Source organism: Heteronotia binoei, chromosome 1 (genome assembly GCF_032191835.1).
Source record: "Heteronotia binoei isolate CCM8104 ecotype False Entrance Well chromosome 1, APGP_CSIRO_Hbin_v1, whole genome shotgun sequence".
In the NCBI taxonomy this organism is placed as follows: domain Eukaryota; kingdom Metazoa; phylum Chordata; class Lepidosauria; order Squamata; family Gekkonidae; genus Heteronotia; species Heteronotia binoei.
Window position 1 is genome coordinate 134,309,559 of NC_083223.1, and position 19,622 is coordinate 134,329,180.

A 19,622-nucleotide genomic window follows, 5' to 3' on the forward strand; every position below is an offset into this window, starting at 1 on the left:
GAAAACTGTGATTTGGATTTAGAGAACTGATTTTGAAAACTAATAAAAGATTACCTGAAAGTGCAAGTTAACTTCCTGGAAATTACACAGATTTTCAGAATCAATTCAAAGTATGCAAGGTGAAATAAAGTACCATGTGACATATTGGATTTAGATAATTGATTCTGAAAACTAATACAAGATTATCTGAAAGTGCAAGGTAACTTCCTAGAAATTACATAAATTTTCAGAATCAATTTGAAGTATGCAAGGTGAAATAAAGTACCATGTGTCATATTAATTATCTTCATTCATTAAAAAACCCAAACAATATAATTTATTACAATACAAAAAAGAATTGCACAAAATTAAATGACAAGAAATACAAATAGTTAAAAGATCTACCACCAAATACAATACAAATCTGGCTGGTGTACCATCCGGTGCCTTACCGTCCCTGATGGGAGGCTGTAGCAGACTGGGCACTGGAGCACCCTTGACTCATTGTCCTAGGTGACTTCAATGTCCATGCCAAGGATGTGGCTTCTTGGGCGGCAGACCTAGTATCTTCCATGGCAGCACTGGGACTCTCCCAATATATAACAACACCAACACATCAGGCTGGGCACACGTTAGACCTGATCTTTGCAGCGGGAGTTGCAGTGGATCAGATTTCTGCTGTTGCAGTGCCATGGTCTGACCACTATGCCCTGAAGGCCCGTGTGGATACTTCACCTCTACTTCATTTAGGCGGTGAGCAAGTTTTGGCTTGCCCATGAAGTCAGATGGACCCTATGCAGCTTCAAATGGCTTTGCGGGATCCCTGGCCCTCTGGTGACTCATTGGATGAGCTTACAGAGATCTGGAATAGCCAGCTCTCTGCAGCCATCAACAAGGTCGCTCCTCGACATCCTCTTCATCCCTGCTCACAATCCGCTCCATGGTACACACCAGAGCTGCGATCGATGAAATGGCAATGAAACTAGAGAGGCAGTGGCGACATACTCGGGACGAAGCTATGAGAACATCTTATAGGTCATTTATGCAGACCTATGAGATGGCAGCCTGAGCCACAAAAAAAGGCTTATTTTGCATCCCAGAGACTACAGCTAGTGCAGAACACTGCAGCGCAGCTGTTGACGGGGCTCCCTAGATGGGAGCACATTCGGTCAGTGCTGAAAGAGCTGCACTGGCTGCCTATTTTGTTCTGAGTCCATTTCAAGGTGTTGGTTATGACCTTTAAAGCCCTTTATGGTCAGGGGCCTGCCTATCTATGGGACCGCCTTTCTCCGCATGTTCCCCAGAGAGCACTGCGTTCAGGGTCACAAAATCTATTGTCCATCCACAGATCAAAGGAAGCCAGGCTATGCTCCACACAGGCCAGGACTTTTTCGGTGGTGGCACCAGAACTATGGAATGCCCTCCCGGAGGCCATAAGGGCCCTGCGGGATCTTTCACAATTCCGCAGGCCCTGTAAAACAACTGCTTCCACAGGCCTTCAACACCTGAATCCGGGAGAAAACAACCACCTCTCACCGCTGAGGAGCTATGAATATCATGGGATCACTAAGAGAAAAAATGAAAGATCCCGCCATTCAAAGTTGTATAGCACCACAAAATGTTTTAATGTATTTTATTGATTTTAAATTGTATTATATAATTGATAGTTAGCCTCCCTGAGTCCGCTTGTGGAGAGGGCGAGATATAAATTTAAAGAGAAAGAAAGAAAGAAAGAAAGAAAGAAAGAAAGAAAGAAAGAAAGAAAGAAAGAAAGAAAGAAAGAAAGAAAGAAAGAAAGAGACCTGAAAATCTGAAGTGAGTGTTGCAACAGAAGAAATTGGATAACACTGGAAAATTCCTTTTGCTCTATAAATATTCTTGACTAAGGGCGGAAAAATAATAAGAGTTTAACTAGCCAAAGCACTCCTAAGAGAGCTGTCAGTGAAAAACAGTGATCAAAGCTCAGGATCAGAAAACGCTGGGCCTTCATCTAGAGAAGAACAAGGAATGATAAAAAAGAAAGGAGAAAAAAAGAATGGGAAAAAGAATTATTTTAAAATAATTTCAGTGAACTTGAATGGATTAAATTTACCCTCCAAATGATTAAAAATCTTCAATGAACTGAAGAAACGGAAAGCATTTATGTGTTCAAGAAACTCATATTTGAAAAGACCAAGAACATATACTAAATTGCAAAAGACTGGGTAAAGTTTATATTGCATCTGCACAAATGAAAAAAGAAAGTGTAGCAATATATATTAACAACCAAAGTTTGTACATTCTTGAAGAACTAAAAGATCAAAATGAAGATATTTGATTTTGGAGATTAAGTTACCAGAACAAGTATTGACTTTGGCATCAATATATGTCTTAAATAATATCAAAATATCTTTGAAAAAAATATCAAACGTCATTAGGCTTTCAAGAAGGTGATCTTCTAGTTTTTGGACATATAAATGAAGTGGTGGGTTCCAAAAAAGACAGATCAAAAAATCTTCACAAACATTTATTTAGATACATGGGAATTTTAGAATTGGAAGATGTCTGGTGACTAATACATCCAGATGAAAGCGACAATATGTACTTATCTGATAGCCACCAATCAAATTCAAGAACAGATATGTGCTGTATATAAAAAACCTTAATTACCAAAGCTGGGAAAACAGAGATTCTGCCAAAGACCTTAGCGGACAATAATCAGATAGAGTAAATATGGAAGTAAAAGAGAAAGAAGATGGAGATTAAATTGTGCACTATTACTAACAAAATGAAGTAATTCAAAAATACAAGAAAGACTTGATGGAATATTTTAACAGGAACAAGTGAAATCACTGCAACAATAATATGGAAGGCCAACAAAGTTTACATCAGAGGAACTTTATTGGCAATAGTTGTAATGAAGAAAAAAAGTGAAACAAGATTCTATAAAGAAAATAATATAAACTGAAGTCATTAGAACAAGAACATAAAATTACTGGTAATAAGAAAAAAATTAAAGAAAATGAAACAAAAAATCAACTGGATTTCTTAGTAGAAGAAATGCAGGAAAAAATGAAATTTAAACAAAGATACTTTGAATCTGCAAATAAAGCTGGAGGTCATTTACCGTACAGTCCTAAGGGGGTGGGGTTGAAAGTGTTTTGGAAGCAAACTAACTGCTACGTCGGTGTAAGTGCAAGTTGCGGCATTCTACGTTCCTCCTCACCAGCACAAATGGGAGTTGTGCTTGCCTATGGCCACCTCAGCGTAAGCCCGCCCATGGCTGCTGGCAAAGGGGCACTGTGCCCAGCCTGCAGCACAACTGGGGTGTAGGCAACCACGCTGGCATTAATGGAGGCCACCCCGGGGGCATGGCTAGCATTAATTAGCTTCCTAAGACCTTTCAGCCCAGGAATGCTGCCCGCGAGAGGTGTAAAGTTACGCTTTGTGAGAGGGGGCAAGAGGGGGAAATGAGCCACCTTGCCGAGAGGCTGGAAAGGGGAGCTTGAGGGTCTTTCCCCCCCTCATCCCATGGGTGGGCAGGTGGTCTGGGGCCAGATGCATCACCGCAGCCTGCCCGAGCCCACAGCCTGCCCAACCCCACGGGGCTGCCGTGCTCATGGCACACAGCAGAGGGGAGTGCAGGGGAGGGCCCAATTCAATGGGCGCCTGGCTGGTGCCTAGCACTCTGTGCTCTGCTGCCACCGGGGAAGAGGTTCCCTGCAAGGAGCAGGGGGCATCAGGGAAGTACTTCGAGTCCCTGCCGGGGAGGTCTTCCCTGTGGGACTTGGTGGCATGCTGGGACTCTGTCTGCTCATTCCAATACCCACATTTTGCCTGGCTTCTCTGACTGCAGACTCCTGCACTATATGTTTCCTGTTTGTTTATGGCTCTCTGGAAGGGCACATGACAACACTCATCCGCCTGCCACTGGCACAAGTCTCTGACAGTGGGTGGGCGTAGCCATGGGACTGGCCAATCTTGCAGCTCCACATTTTCCCTCCCCTCCCCCCACCTCAGCAGCAAGTCAGGCTTCTCTCTCATGCGCACACACACACAGTCTCACTTCTTTCCCCTCCCCACATCGGCAGGACTTCTTTCCTTTGACTTGGGTCATATGCCTGTGATTGGCACAATTCTCTGTCAGGGGGCGGGGAGGGACAGGTGAGCAGCCTCTCTGGAGCTACCTCTCCCCGCCCTGACTGTTATGTGCCTCAGTGCCTGCGCCAGAACTGGCCAATCTAGCAGCCCTGGGAGGCCCCTCCCCTTCTTCTGCCTCCGCCTTGGGAGTCACACTCCAGTGGAATTGCCATGATGATGGTCTCACATGTGGCGAGCTACGCTTCTTCTCTCCCCCCTTAGGAAGTGGACTAGTGGCACCAAAGCCCTCAGGAAGTGGACTAGCAGCGCCTCAGTTATGCCCACATTCAAGCGGCCAGCCTCTGCATAAATCAAGATTGGGCTGCTCATCCATTGTTTAATAAAAGAAAGAGAGAGAAAAAAGGATAGCCAGGATCAGGAAAGGAAATAAAGTGATTTACTCAGAACAAGAAATGCATGAACAAATAAAAAATTCTTGTCAAAGGTTTATAAAGAAAAATCCATAGATGAAGAAAGAATGGTAAAATATCTATCTAAGATACTAATTAAAAAATCACACCCAAGCATAAAAGAATTTTGCATCAAGTGATAACAATACAAGAAATTAATCATGCTATTAACAAAAAAACTTTTAAAAGATAAAGTGCCTGGTTCTGACGGATTGGCAGCAACCTATAAATGCTTTGAAGATATGCCAGCAATACCTTTGCAAAGAGTAATTTATGAAATACAAGAGAGAATACATATACAACCAACTTGGCAAAAAGTGAACATAACTTAAAGCACACAAGGAAGGGCATGATCCATTATTATTAATATCATATAGACTAAACTCACTGCTAAATGTGGATTATAAAAAATTTACAACAATAATGGCTAAGAAACTAAGAAAATGAATTCCACATTTAATTCACAAGGATCAAACAGAATTTGTTCCAAAGAGATATGTAAAAGATGACATCATATATCTGTTGAATGCAACTGAATATTCAAGGACAAAAGAAGAAAAAATGTATTTATGTTTCTGGATGCAGAGAAAGCACTTGATAATGTGTGTTGGTTATTTTTAATGAAAGTATTACACACTATGAATCATGGAACTGAACTTTTAAATTGGATGCAAAGTATTTATACAGACCAGCAAGCCAGAGTTTTAATAAATGGCTCCTTGACAGGTAAAATCAAAACAGCAAAAGGAACCCAATAGGGTTGTGCAATGTCACTACTATTATTTATTCTGGCAATAGAAATATTGCCTATAAAGACCTGACAACACATTAGAATTACTGAAATAAAAGAAGTTAAAAAAAATATAATATGAAAAGCTATATGGGTGACATTTTTAAATCAATAATAAAACCAAACATTAATTTGAAATATACAATGGAACATATAATGAGATTTGAAACTTATTCCAGCTATAAACTGAACAAAAAGAAGACCAAGATAATGTTATTAGTAGCAACCAAAGCAGAACAAGGAGAGAAAATAACAGATTGCATTGTCACCAAAAAACCAATAAAATATTTGGGTATATATGTAATAGGGCAAAATGATAGTGAATATAAAGATAATTATCAAAAAGCTTACGTAAAAACTGTGGAATGTTTACAAAGATGGGAAAAACTGAAAATTTTGTGATGAGGAAGAATTTCTGTTGTTAAAATGAACTTATTACCCCAAAGTTGAATGTTCTGTTTCAAAAGTTACCTACATTATAGATGAAAAGACTTTTTAACAAATGGCAGAAAATGATATTTTTATGGAGTAGTAAGAAAACGAAGAATAAGATGTAAAATATTACAGGATGAAAAAAGAGGAGGTTTCACCAACTGTATCAAACTAGTATATCACCAAGAAAAATAAGAGAAGAGATTGGATTTATATTCTGCTCTTCACTCAGAGTCTCAGAATGGTTTACAACATCCTTTCTCTTCCTTTCCCCACAACAGATACCCTGTGAGTTAGGTGGAGCTGAGAGAGCTTTGAGAACTGTTCTGCTCTGAAAGAACTGTAACTGACCCAAGGTCACCCAGCAGCTGCATGTGGAGGAATGGGGCATCAAACCCAGTTCTCCCACTACACCAAACTGGCAATTAGTTTGGATATCAGACTGGATTATAAATCTAAATAGAAGGAACATTAAACTGAAGACAACTGATGCTAAAGAAGGAATTCATAATTATTTATGGACCAAGAAATCATTAAAAATTATTCAAAGACAAGATGGCACTTTTATCTTGAGAGAGGGCTATTAAAAATATGGTTTCAGTGTAGAATGGGGAAGGCAATGGCAAACTACCCCATAAAAAGTCTGCCATGAAAACGTGAAAGCAACATCAACCCAGAGTCGGAAACGACTGGTGCTTGCACAGGGGACTACCTTTGCCTTTTTTTTCAGTGCAGAAATAGAATACGTTCACCAACCTCTCCACTGACATCTCTAATTGATGCCTATTGCCCCATTAGTAAAATAAATAAAAAATATTCTATAAATTATGAGCACATGATGAATAAACAAGGGAAAATAAAATCCTGGCAAGAAAGCAAGATGATTGCTGTATTATCAAATGCTGTCTAAATTAAGAACAAATCACCAAAGAAGAGAGCTAGCTAAGAAAGAACATGAATTCTGAACCATTAATCAATGGAAATTCAAATCACCTATTAAGAAAAATTTATAAAATGTTATTGCAATATGATACAGAAATAGAGCAAGTAAAAAATTGTTTGATAAAACAGATGTAACAATTTATAGAAAACATATGCATGAGTCAGTGGGAAAACTTATGGACTAAAGAAATTAAATTTAAAAATATCAAATATTAAGAGAGAATTAGTATACAATATTCTAGATGGTATATTACTCCCAAAAAATAATAAAGAGTACAACAGAAAATACTTGAAATAGATACATTATTTTACCATATGTGGTGGACATGTAAGAAAGCAGGAAAATATTGAACAGAAGTACATGAAGAAATGCAAAAGATATTAAAATTCAAGTTTCTGATAGATCCCAAAATACATATTACTAAATATTTTACCAAGTTATATTGCAAAAACGCATAGTGCATTATTTAAGTTCACTGTAACAGAGGCAAGAGTAAATAAATAAAACCTTTTCCTTCAACTTAAATTCTTACTTTATATTTTTTTCATAAACTTACCCGGGAAGTAACTCTGTCCCATGCCTGCTTCACCAATGCTTGATCAAGTGACAGTTTACCATCCTTTCTTACAGACTGGATTGCAAGTTCAATCTGTTTCCTCTTCATTTCATATTGCAATCTGCAATGTTTAAATGACTGCAAAGAGACACAGTACAGCACTGAAGGGGGAAATGGGCTAGAAGGATACCAGTTCTAATATTTTATAAAGATCAACTAGCACATCCTTCTAAATCGTTTCCTCCAGAAAAGAAAAACAGACATCAGATAAGGTGAGAAGAAGACCCTCTTCCCACTCAACACTGAAGGGGGGGCGGATGGCAGAAAAACCTATTATGATCATATACCCCAGATGTGCCCACCTGTTTAGAGCCTTAGGCCTTCAGGATATAAACATGCCTATATCTATTACTTCTGCTGTTTCTGGAAAACTTTGGGTCATCCACAAAAACTGAAGAGACAGGGAGGACCTTATTCACACTGAAAGAGACCCAAGAGACTTCAAGACCTCACTTCAGCACTCCCTTAACTATATCGTTGAACTTTTTCTAGTATCTAGAACATTTGCACTAAGAGAACTAAATGTAGAGAGGTTCAGAGAGGGAAGGGAGGGATACTGGAAAGAAAATAATAACCAAGAATATTTTCTTGAGATTTAGGTACATAAGAGAAGCCATGCTGGATCAGGCCAATGGCCCAGCCAGTCCAACACTCTAAGTCACACAGTGGCCAAAAAACCCAAGCGCCATCAAGAGGTCCACCAGTGGGACTAGAAGCCCTTCCACTGTGCCCCCCCCCCAGCACAAGAATACAGAGCATCACTGCCCCAGACAGAGAGCTCCAACAATAAGTTGTGGCTAATAGCTACTGATGGTCCTCTGCTCCATATGCTTATCCATTCCCCTCTTGAAGCTGTCTATGCTTGTAGCCGCCACTCCTGTGGCAGTGAATTCCACATGTTAATCACCCTTTGGGAAGAAGTACTTCCTTTTATCAGTTCTAACCCAACTACTCAGCAATTTCATTGAATGCCCATGAGTTCTTGTATTGTGAGAAAGGGAGAAAAGTACTTCTTTCTCTACCTTCTCTATCCCATACATAAGCTATCATGTCAAGAAAAAGCCAAGATTATCTTTTCAGCTATGGCAGCTCTCTTAAGGAAGATTTCACAAACAATGTAAAATGGTTATATTTTGTGATTGTTTTAGCTGTTTTAATTCAATTAATACATGTATTTATTGAATGTATATTGAAATGCATTTGCTGAAATGCTGTTCACTGCCATGAGTCCCACTTGTGAAGGCAGAGTGACCTTGGATGCCTCCCTTTCCATGGAGGCCCAGATCACGATGGTTGCCAGGTCTGCCTTTTATTATCTTTGGCAGATCAGGCACCTAGCACCATATCTATCCCCCCAGGACCTGGCTACAGTGATCCATGCAATGGTCACTTCCAGACTAGACTACTGTAACTCGCTCTACACTGGTTTACCCTTGAGATTGATCCAGAATGCGGTGGCTCACCTGCTGACTGCACCACCTTTATGGGTGGGCATTCGGCTGGCGCTCCACAGTCTGCATTGGTTGCCCATTGAGTCCCAGATCCGCTTCAAGGTTTTGGTTCTAACATTTAAAGCCTTATGTGGCCTGGGACCAACATACCTGTGGGACCGTCTCCTTCCATATATACCCAGGAGGTCGTTATTGTCATGAGCCCTGACGAGGAGGAACTGGAAGGGTTAACAGACCTGGAAGCGTTGCCAATCAGTTCCTCAGCTGAACAAACAGCAGCTGGCCCATCAATCACTCTCCAGGCACCAATGTCAGCTGCTGACGATCAATCTCCTCCAAGCTCTCCTCCTCCCATCTCAAGAGTTCAAAGCAGGCTCAGGAAAGAACTTTCAGAGCAAAGACATGAAGCATGTCGATGCTTCAGATCTCTCAGCCCTGAGTTCTAGCAGTCACTGCCACCCAGGGAGCAGGCTGATTGAGATTCCCATATAGCTCCCACCCAGGACCTGGTAAACCTTGTGGAAGCAACAAGTCTATTCTCTGGCTTGCATCCATGCTCCTTCCTGATTCCTGATCCTGACCTGCTTGATTTCCTTGGCACTCTGACTTTTTGGCTTTTGGACATTGACTTCTGATTCCAGTTTGTGATTCTGCATTGATGACTTGGCTCCTGCTTGATTTCCTGGACTTTGACCTTGGACTTGCTTTGGACTCCTGCCTGCCTGCACCCTGAGAACATGACAGTTATGTTTGGCCTCCCAACATCTCTTGGTCATCCCCAGCCCAAGAAATGCCCGCCTTGCCTCAACTAGGGCCAGGGCTTTTTTGGTCCTGGCCCCGAACTGGTGGAATCAGTTCCCTACAGAAATCCGGGCCCTACCTGACTTATTAGCCTTCCGTAGGGCCTGTAAAACAGAGCTGTTCCGCCAAGGCTTTTAGTTGAGGTTGCGGGCGTCTATTCTTGATCTGGTTGGCCTCCCCTATCAGCACTGTCACCTGTGTTACAAAATGGATTATCATCTGCCATCTCTATGAGATATCATAATGTGAGACGGCCAGGCTGGGCAATATGTGATATGGTAAACTTCTTTGAGTGCTGTTGAGCTGTCTGTTTTAAAAATGTTTTTATTGCATTTTATTGTTTTAGCATATGCTATACTCCACCCTGAGCCCTACAGGGAATGAGCAGAATAAAAATATACTAAAATAAATAATAAAATAAAATAAATTAAAGTCAAACAAATAAATAAATAAACTAAGTATGTCGCAATCAGTATTTCCATAGTTTTGAGTAAGAAAGAAAAGTGAAAAGGCAAGCTCATAAACTATCTAATCACATTCAAAACCCTTTCTTCAAAGAATTTTAAAAATTACATTTAAATGATGCTTCATAAACAAACAAAAATTAATATTACCTGGTATTTCTCTTGCAAGCTTACTTCCATCATTTGAGCTCTTGTCAAGTCTCTTTCAAATTGTTCTACCCAAATTTTCAGGTCTCGTAATATTAGTCTGTCCTCTTTCTGTAAGAGGAAAAAAAGCAGTAAAAAAAAATTAAAATGCACCTTGTATTTAAGGGTTAAATATGTACTGAATTATTCTATAAGAACCTGATTGTGCTCTCTCTCTCTCTCTGTAAAAATCTGGGTTCTGCCCCTCCTCCTTTATGCAGTCTACTGAATGACGATATGTGGAGGCTGTTTTATGTGATCCTGAAAGTTTGATCCTATCGCCAACATCAGCAGCTGAAGTACTAATTGGGGCATTTGTTGCAAAAGCTTACCAGATAAAGTTTCAGGCTAGTGGATCAGAGCTATCCTGCTGTACATGCTCCAGAAGAACCACAAAAAGCCTATGCTATGGAATTTTATTAGTACAATGGAAATGGCATATGCATCCAGAGGATGAAGGTGCTGTTACTGGCCCTGTACCCATTTCCCCACAGCAGAATTCATTTGTGAAGCTGGTATTCTTTGAAATTAAAATAATTAAATGTGATACTATATAAATAAACAAACTTAATTTATGATACTCAAGTTAATCTAAAGTATACAATTTTGGTAAATTTATAATAAAAGTTAATTTGAAGGAGGAGGTGGTGGTGGTAGTGGCATTGGATTTATATCCCGTCCTTCGCTCTGAATCTCAGAGCAACTCACAATCGCCTTTACCTTCCTCTCCCACAACACCCTATGAGGTAGGTGGGGCTGAGAGAGCTCTCACGGAAGCTGCCCTTTAAAGACAACTCTGTGAGAGCTATGATTGAATGGAGGAGCAGGGAATCAAACCCGGTTCTCCCAGGTAAGAGTCCGTGCACTTAACCACTACACCAAACTGGCTCTCAAATTGGAAAATATCAGTAAATTTACAGAAATTGCAGTGCTAACTTTCAAAGCCTTATGCGGCCTGGGACTGACATACCTGTGGAACCACCTCTCCCCATATAAGCCCTGGAGATTACAACAATTGGCCAATCAATATCTTTTGGCCAGCCCTCGCCCAAAGGACGTCCAGCGTGCCTCGACCAGGGCCAGAGCCTTTTTGACCTTGGCCACGACCTGGTGGAATCAACTCCCTATGGAGATTTGGACCCTACCAAATTTTCCACCATTCCATAGGGCCTGTAAGACAGAGATATTCCGTCAGGCTTTTGATTGAGGCAAGTGGGCATCCTCACTTCATTGCTACACCATCTATTGGCCTCCCCCACACTGACCTATTGATTTACCATCTCGACTTTTAGTTTTCGAGCCAACAACTATGACATCCATATTTAATCTGTAAAGTGCCCGCACTGCCTATTTTGTATTTTATTCTGATATGCTATTTGATAATTTGATTGTTTTATTGTTGGGCTTTAACCGTTTTATTGTGTTTGTAATCTGCCCTGAGCCCATCATGGGAAAGGGTGGAATATATACTAAATAAATAAATAAAAATAAATAAATGTTAAGCAAAAGTCACACAAATACAATTCTCTATCCAGATCAGGGGTGTCAAATGTCTATCCTGTGGGCCAGTACCGGCCCATCTAGGGCTTTAATCAGGTCCCCAGGGCTCTTTTCTCTCCCCCCCCCCCACTCCTGTCCTCAGTATTTGAAACTCCAAAGCTGATGAAGTTCCCTGCTCTTTCAGTCCCCTGCCTTTTCTGCCTTGTCTTTGCAGGCTGTAGCTGCAAAGAAAATGTGGAATGGACTCTTCATTAAAGCTGCGGGGAGAATGTGGAATGGATTTTCCATTAAGATCTCTGTGTCCAGATAGATAGGGCCCAGGGACCTTGAAAGAAGATCCATTCCACATTTTCCTTGCAGCTTTGTCTGTGTGGCAATGTTTTTAGATTGTTTCACTTTCCTGGAGTTATGCCCTTGCAAATAAAGAGCTGATGCTTTGAGTCAGCTTGTCTCTGCTTAATGGACCTGATCTAGTGAGTGCTGTAACCTGGGAACCCACAGCCAAAGGGGGATATTTTACTAGAGAGCCATTGCCAATCTGAGTAGACCCGGGGGGAGGGGGAGAAGCTTGCAATGCCATTTCATTGTTTTTCCAGGCTCAGAGCATTTTATATTTTTAGTTTCTGCTGTGATCCTTGTGCTTTTTCTTGATGTTTTATTTTAAAAACTGCATTGCCAAATCCCACTATTTCCCCACCTTTCCATTTAAAACAAAACACTGCAAGAGTATTAAGCATGTTTGTATTTTAAGTTAAAACATAATATCTTTAATTGTGTTTGTCTGTGTCCTTTACAAAGTTTATATCTCTCCTACCTCACATTACATTTTATGACACACATGGCCTGGCCCCACTAATCTCATTTGTGTCAGGTCCAGCCATCCTAACAAATGAATTTGACATTCCTGATCTAGATACTATTCAGTCAAGCCTCCTTCCTGGACATGACACTGAAACCATCTTGATCTACTTCACTGCTAATCTATGCCAGTCTACCAAGCAGGGAAGTACACCCATCTTGGTTCTTCTAGATTCCTCTGTGGCTTTAAGTACCATCAACAATGGCACCTTTCTGGACTACACAGCAGGAATGTATTCAGGAGATACTGCTTTCAGTGCCACCAATCCTGCCTAGAGGGCAGGTCTCAGAATGTGATGTGGTGAATTTTGCCCTGTCCTATGGTGGATTTTGTGGTGAAGTCTGAGAAAGGACGGGTTCAGGGAGGAGATATACTGCAATAGACCAGGGATTCCCAAACTTTGAGCCTGTGGGCACATTTGGAATTTTGATATGGCATGATAGGTGCAGCAACAAAATGGCTGCTACAAAATAGCTGCCATAGGAGGCAGAGCTAGCTACAAAATCATTGCCACAGTTTAGCTTAAGTAACAGCGTAGGCTGCAGACTACAGAGAGAGCAGAATTTGAGTGTCTCAAACCCCTCTTGCTCACTTTCTGAGGCCTTCCTTGGGGAAGTGATGTTACTGTGTGTGTAAGTGTATGTCAGATCTGGCTGGCTTGGGACAGGCAGATTGGTTCTGCTGAGCTTTTCTGTTTTGACATTGGTTTAGTTGGCCTTGCACAGTCACACTGGTAATGGGTTCTGCTTGATTTCTGTAGTTTGACAGTGGTTATATTCCCTCTAAGTGGTGCAGTCTTGTGAGCAAAAATTCTACTTCATGAGCTTGCAGCATTAAAGCTGTGAGCTACTGCATAAATTAGTTTGTTCTGGGGCCATGTTTCCTGAGCTAAGACAAAAATGTGTGACCCAGAGGTTAAAAAACTTTGAGCTAGCTCACATAAGCTCAGCACAGAGGGAACACTTGCAACAGTCCCCCCCCCCCTTTTGTTGGTTTGATTTGGATTCTTTTATTAATTGGTTGTATTGGATTTGCCAGATTACTGATATTATCTGGTTCTTCATTGGGCTTGCTGATTTTGTTTGCATTGGGAAGCTTTTGACAACCAGGTGTGGCTTGGACTTGTATGTTTGGCTATTGGCTTCTCTGCCGTGGTCATAGCATGGAATTTTTCCTCATAGGAAAACAGTGGAGGATGGCCAGATGCACCTTGTTCAGGAGCCCACAGCTCTGGACCCCTTGATTAAGTCTACTTAAAACTTGAAAGTTCTTTAGTGGACAGGCAGCACCAGCTCCTCTGCAATTTTGGTGCCATTTGCTTATAAACAACCCTTCCAGGCCCCCTGGAAAGATTCCATATAGGGAGTGATGGACTCAATTTATAGTGGAATCGTAGCAAAACCCTGAATCTAGATACCAAATCAGTATTTGGGAACTAAATAAACCAGAATACTGATAACAGTTCCTGAAATGCACAGGTCATTTAATCACCTCAGAACAAGATCCATGTGGAAGCTGATCTGATTAATGTTTTTGAGTCCATTTTCTCTCACAATTTTGTGTCCTGGAAATCTTAAACAATGGAATATTTGCAGCAAAAGCTCCAGCAGCTGGCTTAATTTGTCCACAACAATGCCTCTTCAAACAGATGATAATATTTTGCAAGGCATTTTACAATGCATTTGAAAATGTAGTGCACAGAGTCTCTGTTTCATACTTTGCACAGATACATACTGTTCAAAAGTACTGGCATCACAGAAGTACTACAGACAGCTATCTTCATTTTCAGTACATAAACACAGAGGAAGACTATGTCCCACTCCCTATGACCTCATACTCCTGATTATATGACTCATTCATCATATCTCTGATTTGCAGTAAGGAAATGGCACTTTATTTACAAAAACAAATGTGTAAAGTGCTGTTAAGTCATAGCCAAGCTACAATGACCCTGTAGGGTTTTCAAGGCTGGAGAGAAACAAAAGTGGTTTGTCATTGCCTTCTTCTGCATAGCAACCCTGGACTTCCTTAGTGATTTCCCATCCAAGTACTAACCTGCTTAGCTTCCAAGATCTGACAAGATTGGCCTAGCTTGGGCACAAAAACAAATGCCAACGCTCAAAAATACTGAAATAAAAGACCGCCTGACAAGATTTTACACTAACATCATGCTGCTACAAGGGCATCTGATTACTTTATAATTTAGTCAGTAACCGCACCAGACTAGCACTTGTTTTATCCGGTGCTATCTCATGTAGTTATAAAGTAAATGTTCAATTGCTACTGAAAATAATATGGTAGAAAAATGCTCTTAATGAAGCCATATTATATAATAATAATAATAATAGATTTTATTTGTATCCCGCCCTCCCCGCCTAGGTGGCTCAGGGCGGCTAACAACATTTTATACATTTACAATTAATAGATTATTATAAAGTAATTAATAGATATTATAAAGTAATTATCTAAGCAAGGTCTTAATTAACTAAGACATAAATAATAATTTTGTTCTGGTCTTGTAAAATATGACAAAGAAATATAAATATTTAAATATAAGTAGAAGTTATGAGACAAACACTTTGCCAATCACAATTTGTGCATTATGGTCACTGTTGCATATAAGGAAGGACAGAAGGTCTGCATTCCACTTCAGCAGAATGTGCAGGTTATTGCTGAGAAGCATCAGATGCATCTTCCCTATCCTGTTGATTGTAAGAAGCAGAACAGATTGTCTCACAGTGGCATTTATACCCATGCCAATTAAAAGATTATATGATCATAATTAGAAGGCAAATGCAAGATTGTTTGATAAAAATGTGACACATAGACCAGCCAAACGGGGGAAAACACAAGATAAAAACAAGTTGTCTAGAATTGCTAATCCAAGTAGATTAGGTAATCAATTAGTAGGAGTGGGTTGTATTGCATCCTTGTATCAACAATGTTCACCACAAATCCATTTTATACTTAAATTTGCTTTAACAGCTTAAGAGCTTCAGGAATACAAAATACTGAGGGGGGAATTACTGAAATCAGAGTTCATCAAAGCCAAATGCAAAAACTCATGTTTCTTTACCTATTCCAGATCTCCCTTGAAGCTGAGACTACAATTAAAAGGTCTTATCACCCTCTCTATTGCTTTTGAAAGGATTATTTACATTTTATTTAAATTGACTGAATCATCCTTTCCCAACTAACAGATTATTACTTCAATAATAATTCCAAATATTTTGAAAACAGGAATTACAAAATGAAGAATAACTGCAACCTAAACCCACTGATTATACAGAAGCTAGATTGGAGTAACTGCAAAGGATTACGCTAGGCTACACCAAGTAGTGACTATCAGGCTGTGATCACACATGCTAAATAATGCACTTTCAATCCACTTTCAATGCACTTTAAAACTGGTTTTTGCCAGTTCACACGGCAAAATCCAGTTGGAAAGTGCATTGAAAGTGGATTGAAATTACATTATTTAGCATGTGTGATCTCAGCCTAAATTTCTTATTCTGAATGATGGCGCTAGAGTGCACATCTTAAAATTTGCACAATGGGGTCATGTACAGAAAGAAAGATTTTTTTATGAAATTCCAGGGGGAACACCAAGGTTTGCTGAAAAATCTCAAAACCTAATAAAAACAATTGAGGGAGGGTTGACATTACAAAAATGAAGAATGCTGACTGAGTAGCCTGGGTACTGAGGCACTGAAATCTGGGCATTGACAACCCCAGCATAACTGTTGAATAGGGTGAAATTGCAGCAGTGAGCGATGGCACAGCAAGTGCTGAGTACAGAGAGGAAGAGAAAGAAGAGAAAGGGGGTGGGGAAGAAAAATCAAAGAATGAGCTGGGAAGCAAAGAAGTGTGAAAATAGGGCTGAGGGAAGAGAAGGAGAAAATGGGTGAAATGGGAAGGGAGACAGACTGTGGAAAACAGTAGGTGGGAGGAAAGTAAAGAAAGCTCAGTATACAGAATGAGGAAAATGCAGGGAGAGATCACAGAAGAAAAGTCTGGAAATAGAAAAGAGGGGGGACTTAAACAGAGGGAAAGGATTTCCTTCCCCTTGAGTCTCACAGGCCCCTATGTTTGTATGAATTATAATTAAAACATACATCAGTCTCTTGTGATTCACTGGCTGCATTGTGAAGATCAGGGTAGTGTTTCAGGAACTGTGCCACATAGGTCATAACAGATTTTTCATCTGGTTTATCCACATCCACATCTGAAAGAATAAGGATGACAGTGAGCTCCATAAAATATTGGGGCAATTGCTGCTTAACCTTGTTAGAAAAACAAACAAGCTCTACCCTTAATATGAACCCAGGAATTTAAGAACATAAGAGAAGCCATGTTGGATGAGGCCAATGGCCCATCCAGTCCAACACACACACACTTACATACAAACACACATACAAATATACAAACTGTAGCTAATAGCCACTGATGGACCTCTGCTCCATATTTTTATCCAATCCCCTCTTAAAGCTGGCTATGCTTGTAGCCACCACCACCTCCTGTAGCAGTGAATTCCACATGTTAATCACCCTTTGGGTGAAAAACTACTTCCTTTTATCCATTTTAACCTGACTGCTCAGCAATTTTATTGAATGCCCACGAGTTCTTGTATTGTGAGAAAGGGAGAAAAGTACTTCTTTCTCTACTTTCTCCATCCCATGCATAATCTTGTAAATCTCTATCATGTCACCCCGCAGTCGACGTTTCTCCAAGCTAAAGAGACCCAAGCGTTTTAACCTTTCTTCATAGGAAAAGTGTTCCAAACCTTTAATCATTCTAGTTGCCCTTTTCTGCACTTTTTCCAGTGCTATAATATCCTTTTTGAGGTGCGGTGACCAGAATTGTACACAGTATTCCAAATGAGACCGCACCATCGATTTATACAGGGGCATTATGATACTGACTGATTTGTTTTCAATTCTCTCCCTAATAATTCCCAGCATGGCGTTGGTTTTTTTTTATTACAATCGCACACTGTCTTGACATTTTCCGTGAGTTATCTACCACGACCTCAAGATCTCACTCTTGGTCAGTCTCTGCCAGCTCACAACCCATCAAATTGTATTTGTAGCTGGCATTCTTGGTCCCAATGTGCATTTGATGTAGTGGTTAAGTGTGCTGTAGTGGTTAAGTGTGCAGATTCTTATCTGGGAGAACCGGGTTTGATTCCCCACTCCTCCACTTGCAGCTGCTGAAATGGCCTTGGGTCAGCCATAGCTCTGGCAGAGGTTGAAAGGGCAGCTTCTGGGAGAGCTCTCTCAGCCCCACCCACCTCACAGGGTGCCTGTTGTGGGGGAGAAAGGTAAAGGAGATTGTGAGCCACTCTGAGACTCTTCGGAGTGGAGGGAGGGATATAAATCCAATATCATCTTCAATATCTATTACTTTGCACTTGGCTACATTGAACCTCATCTGCCACGGGACCTTAGCCAATTCCGTAGGGCGTGTAAAACCGCCCTCTTCCGGCTAGCCTTTCAAGATGGAGCCTGAAATAAACATCACGCCATCACTAATATTAATAACTGAGATAGCAGCTAGTTGAGATTATTTTAGACTGTTTTTAGATTGTTTTAGATTATGTAAAATTTAATGGTAAACTGTAAATTAAATCGAATTGTATAACTGTTTATTGTTGGTTTAACATGGCTCTTGCCATTCCTTGTAAGCCACCCTGAGCCTGCCTCGGCGGGGAGGGCGGGGTATAAATAAAATTTTATTATTTTTATTATTATGTTGACGCCCACTAACCCAGCCTGAACAGATCCCTTTGGATCTTACAATCCTCTCTGGTTCTCACCACCCTGAGCTATTTAGTGTCATCTGCAGACTTGGCCACTTCACTGCTTACTCCCAACTCCAGATCATTAATGAACAAGTTAAAGAGCATGGGACCTAGTACTGAGCCCTGCGGCACCTCCACTGCAAAGACTGCCCATTTATACTCACTCTCTGCTTCCTATTAATTAGCCAGTTTTTCATCCAAAAGAGGACCTGTCCTTTTACTCCATGACTCTCGAGCTTACTAAGGAGCCTTTGATGAGGAACTTTATCAAAAGCTTTCTGGAAGTCAAGGTAAACAACATCTATTGGTTCCCCTTTGTCCACATGTTTGTTCACCCCCTCAAAGAACTGTAACAGGTTAGTGGCACAAGATCTTCCTTTACAGAACCCATGCTGAGTATTCCTCAATAACTTGTGTTCATCAATGTGCCTACTCATTCTGTCCTTGATAGTGGTTTCTACCAACTTTCTCGGTATTGAAGTCAGACTGACTGGCCTGTAATTTCCCAGATCTCCTCTGGAACCCTTTTTAAAGATGGGGGTGACATTTGCTACCTTCCAGTCCCCAGGAACGGAGGCAGATTTACAATGCAACCCAAGAACACTTTCCTAGAAGTAAACCCATTGAATAGATAAGTAGGATTTATGTAATTAAAATATTTGCATGGCCCCTTCTACTAAGCACCTCAGGACCCAAGCAGGTAACACCAATGTAAAAACATCTTTTTTTTTAAAAAAAAAGAAATTAAAAACAACAGATATAAAAAACCCCAACAGATATAAAAACCTGTCTAAAATCACCTTTTGCCACCCCATTTTATTCCCCATCTGCTCAGGCTGAAACTGCCTCAAAAGTTCTCTGAAGCAGTTCTGTTTTTCCGTCTTACAGGAAAGCCAAAAAGATAAAAGCCCCCTCCCCCATGCAACCTATTCCAGGAAGCTGTTCTTAGAGGCATGGGGAAATCACTGAAGATGCTCAACCCTGGACTGTTGTCAAAAGTGCCTTGGAAAAGGTGAGGTACTGACCCTGGTGGGAAAAAACAAAGAATAAAAACTACCACATGGGAATGTGCAAGGAGAGACAGTCCTTAGAACAGGGGCGTCAAACATGTGGCCCAGGGGCTGAATCAGGCCCCTGGAGGGCTCCTATCAGGCCCCTGAGCAGTTGGCTGTCATCTGCTTCCTTCTCCCTCTCTCTTGCTTTCTTCTGCATAACAGCTTGCTCTGCAAGGCTTGCTCAATCACACCAGGAGGTACAGAGCAAAACCTCTGT

General features: G+C 40.7%; 1 protein-coding gene across 1 annotated transcript in view; it reads right to left on the reverse strand.

Moving 5' to 3' along the window:
- Positions 1–19,622, reverse strand: part of SYNE1 (spectrin repeat containing nuclear envelope protein 1) — a 621,543-nt gene that overhangs the window by 503,604 nt on the left and 98,317 nt on the right. The window contains exons 8-10 of the mRNA XM_060240915.1: positions 16,666–16,775; positions 10,156–10,263; positions 7,230–7,367 (exon numbers count right to left, since the gene is read on the reverse strand). Of these exons, the coding sequence (XP_060096898.1) occupies positions 7,230–7,367; positions 10,156–10,263; positions 16,666–16,775 (356 nt within the window). The remainder of the gene's footprint in view (positions 1–7,229; positions 7,368–10,155; positions 10,264–16,665; positions 16,776–19,622) is intronic.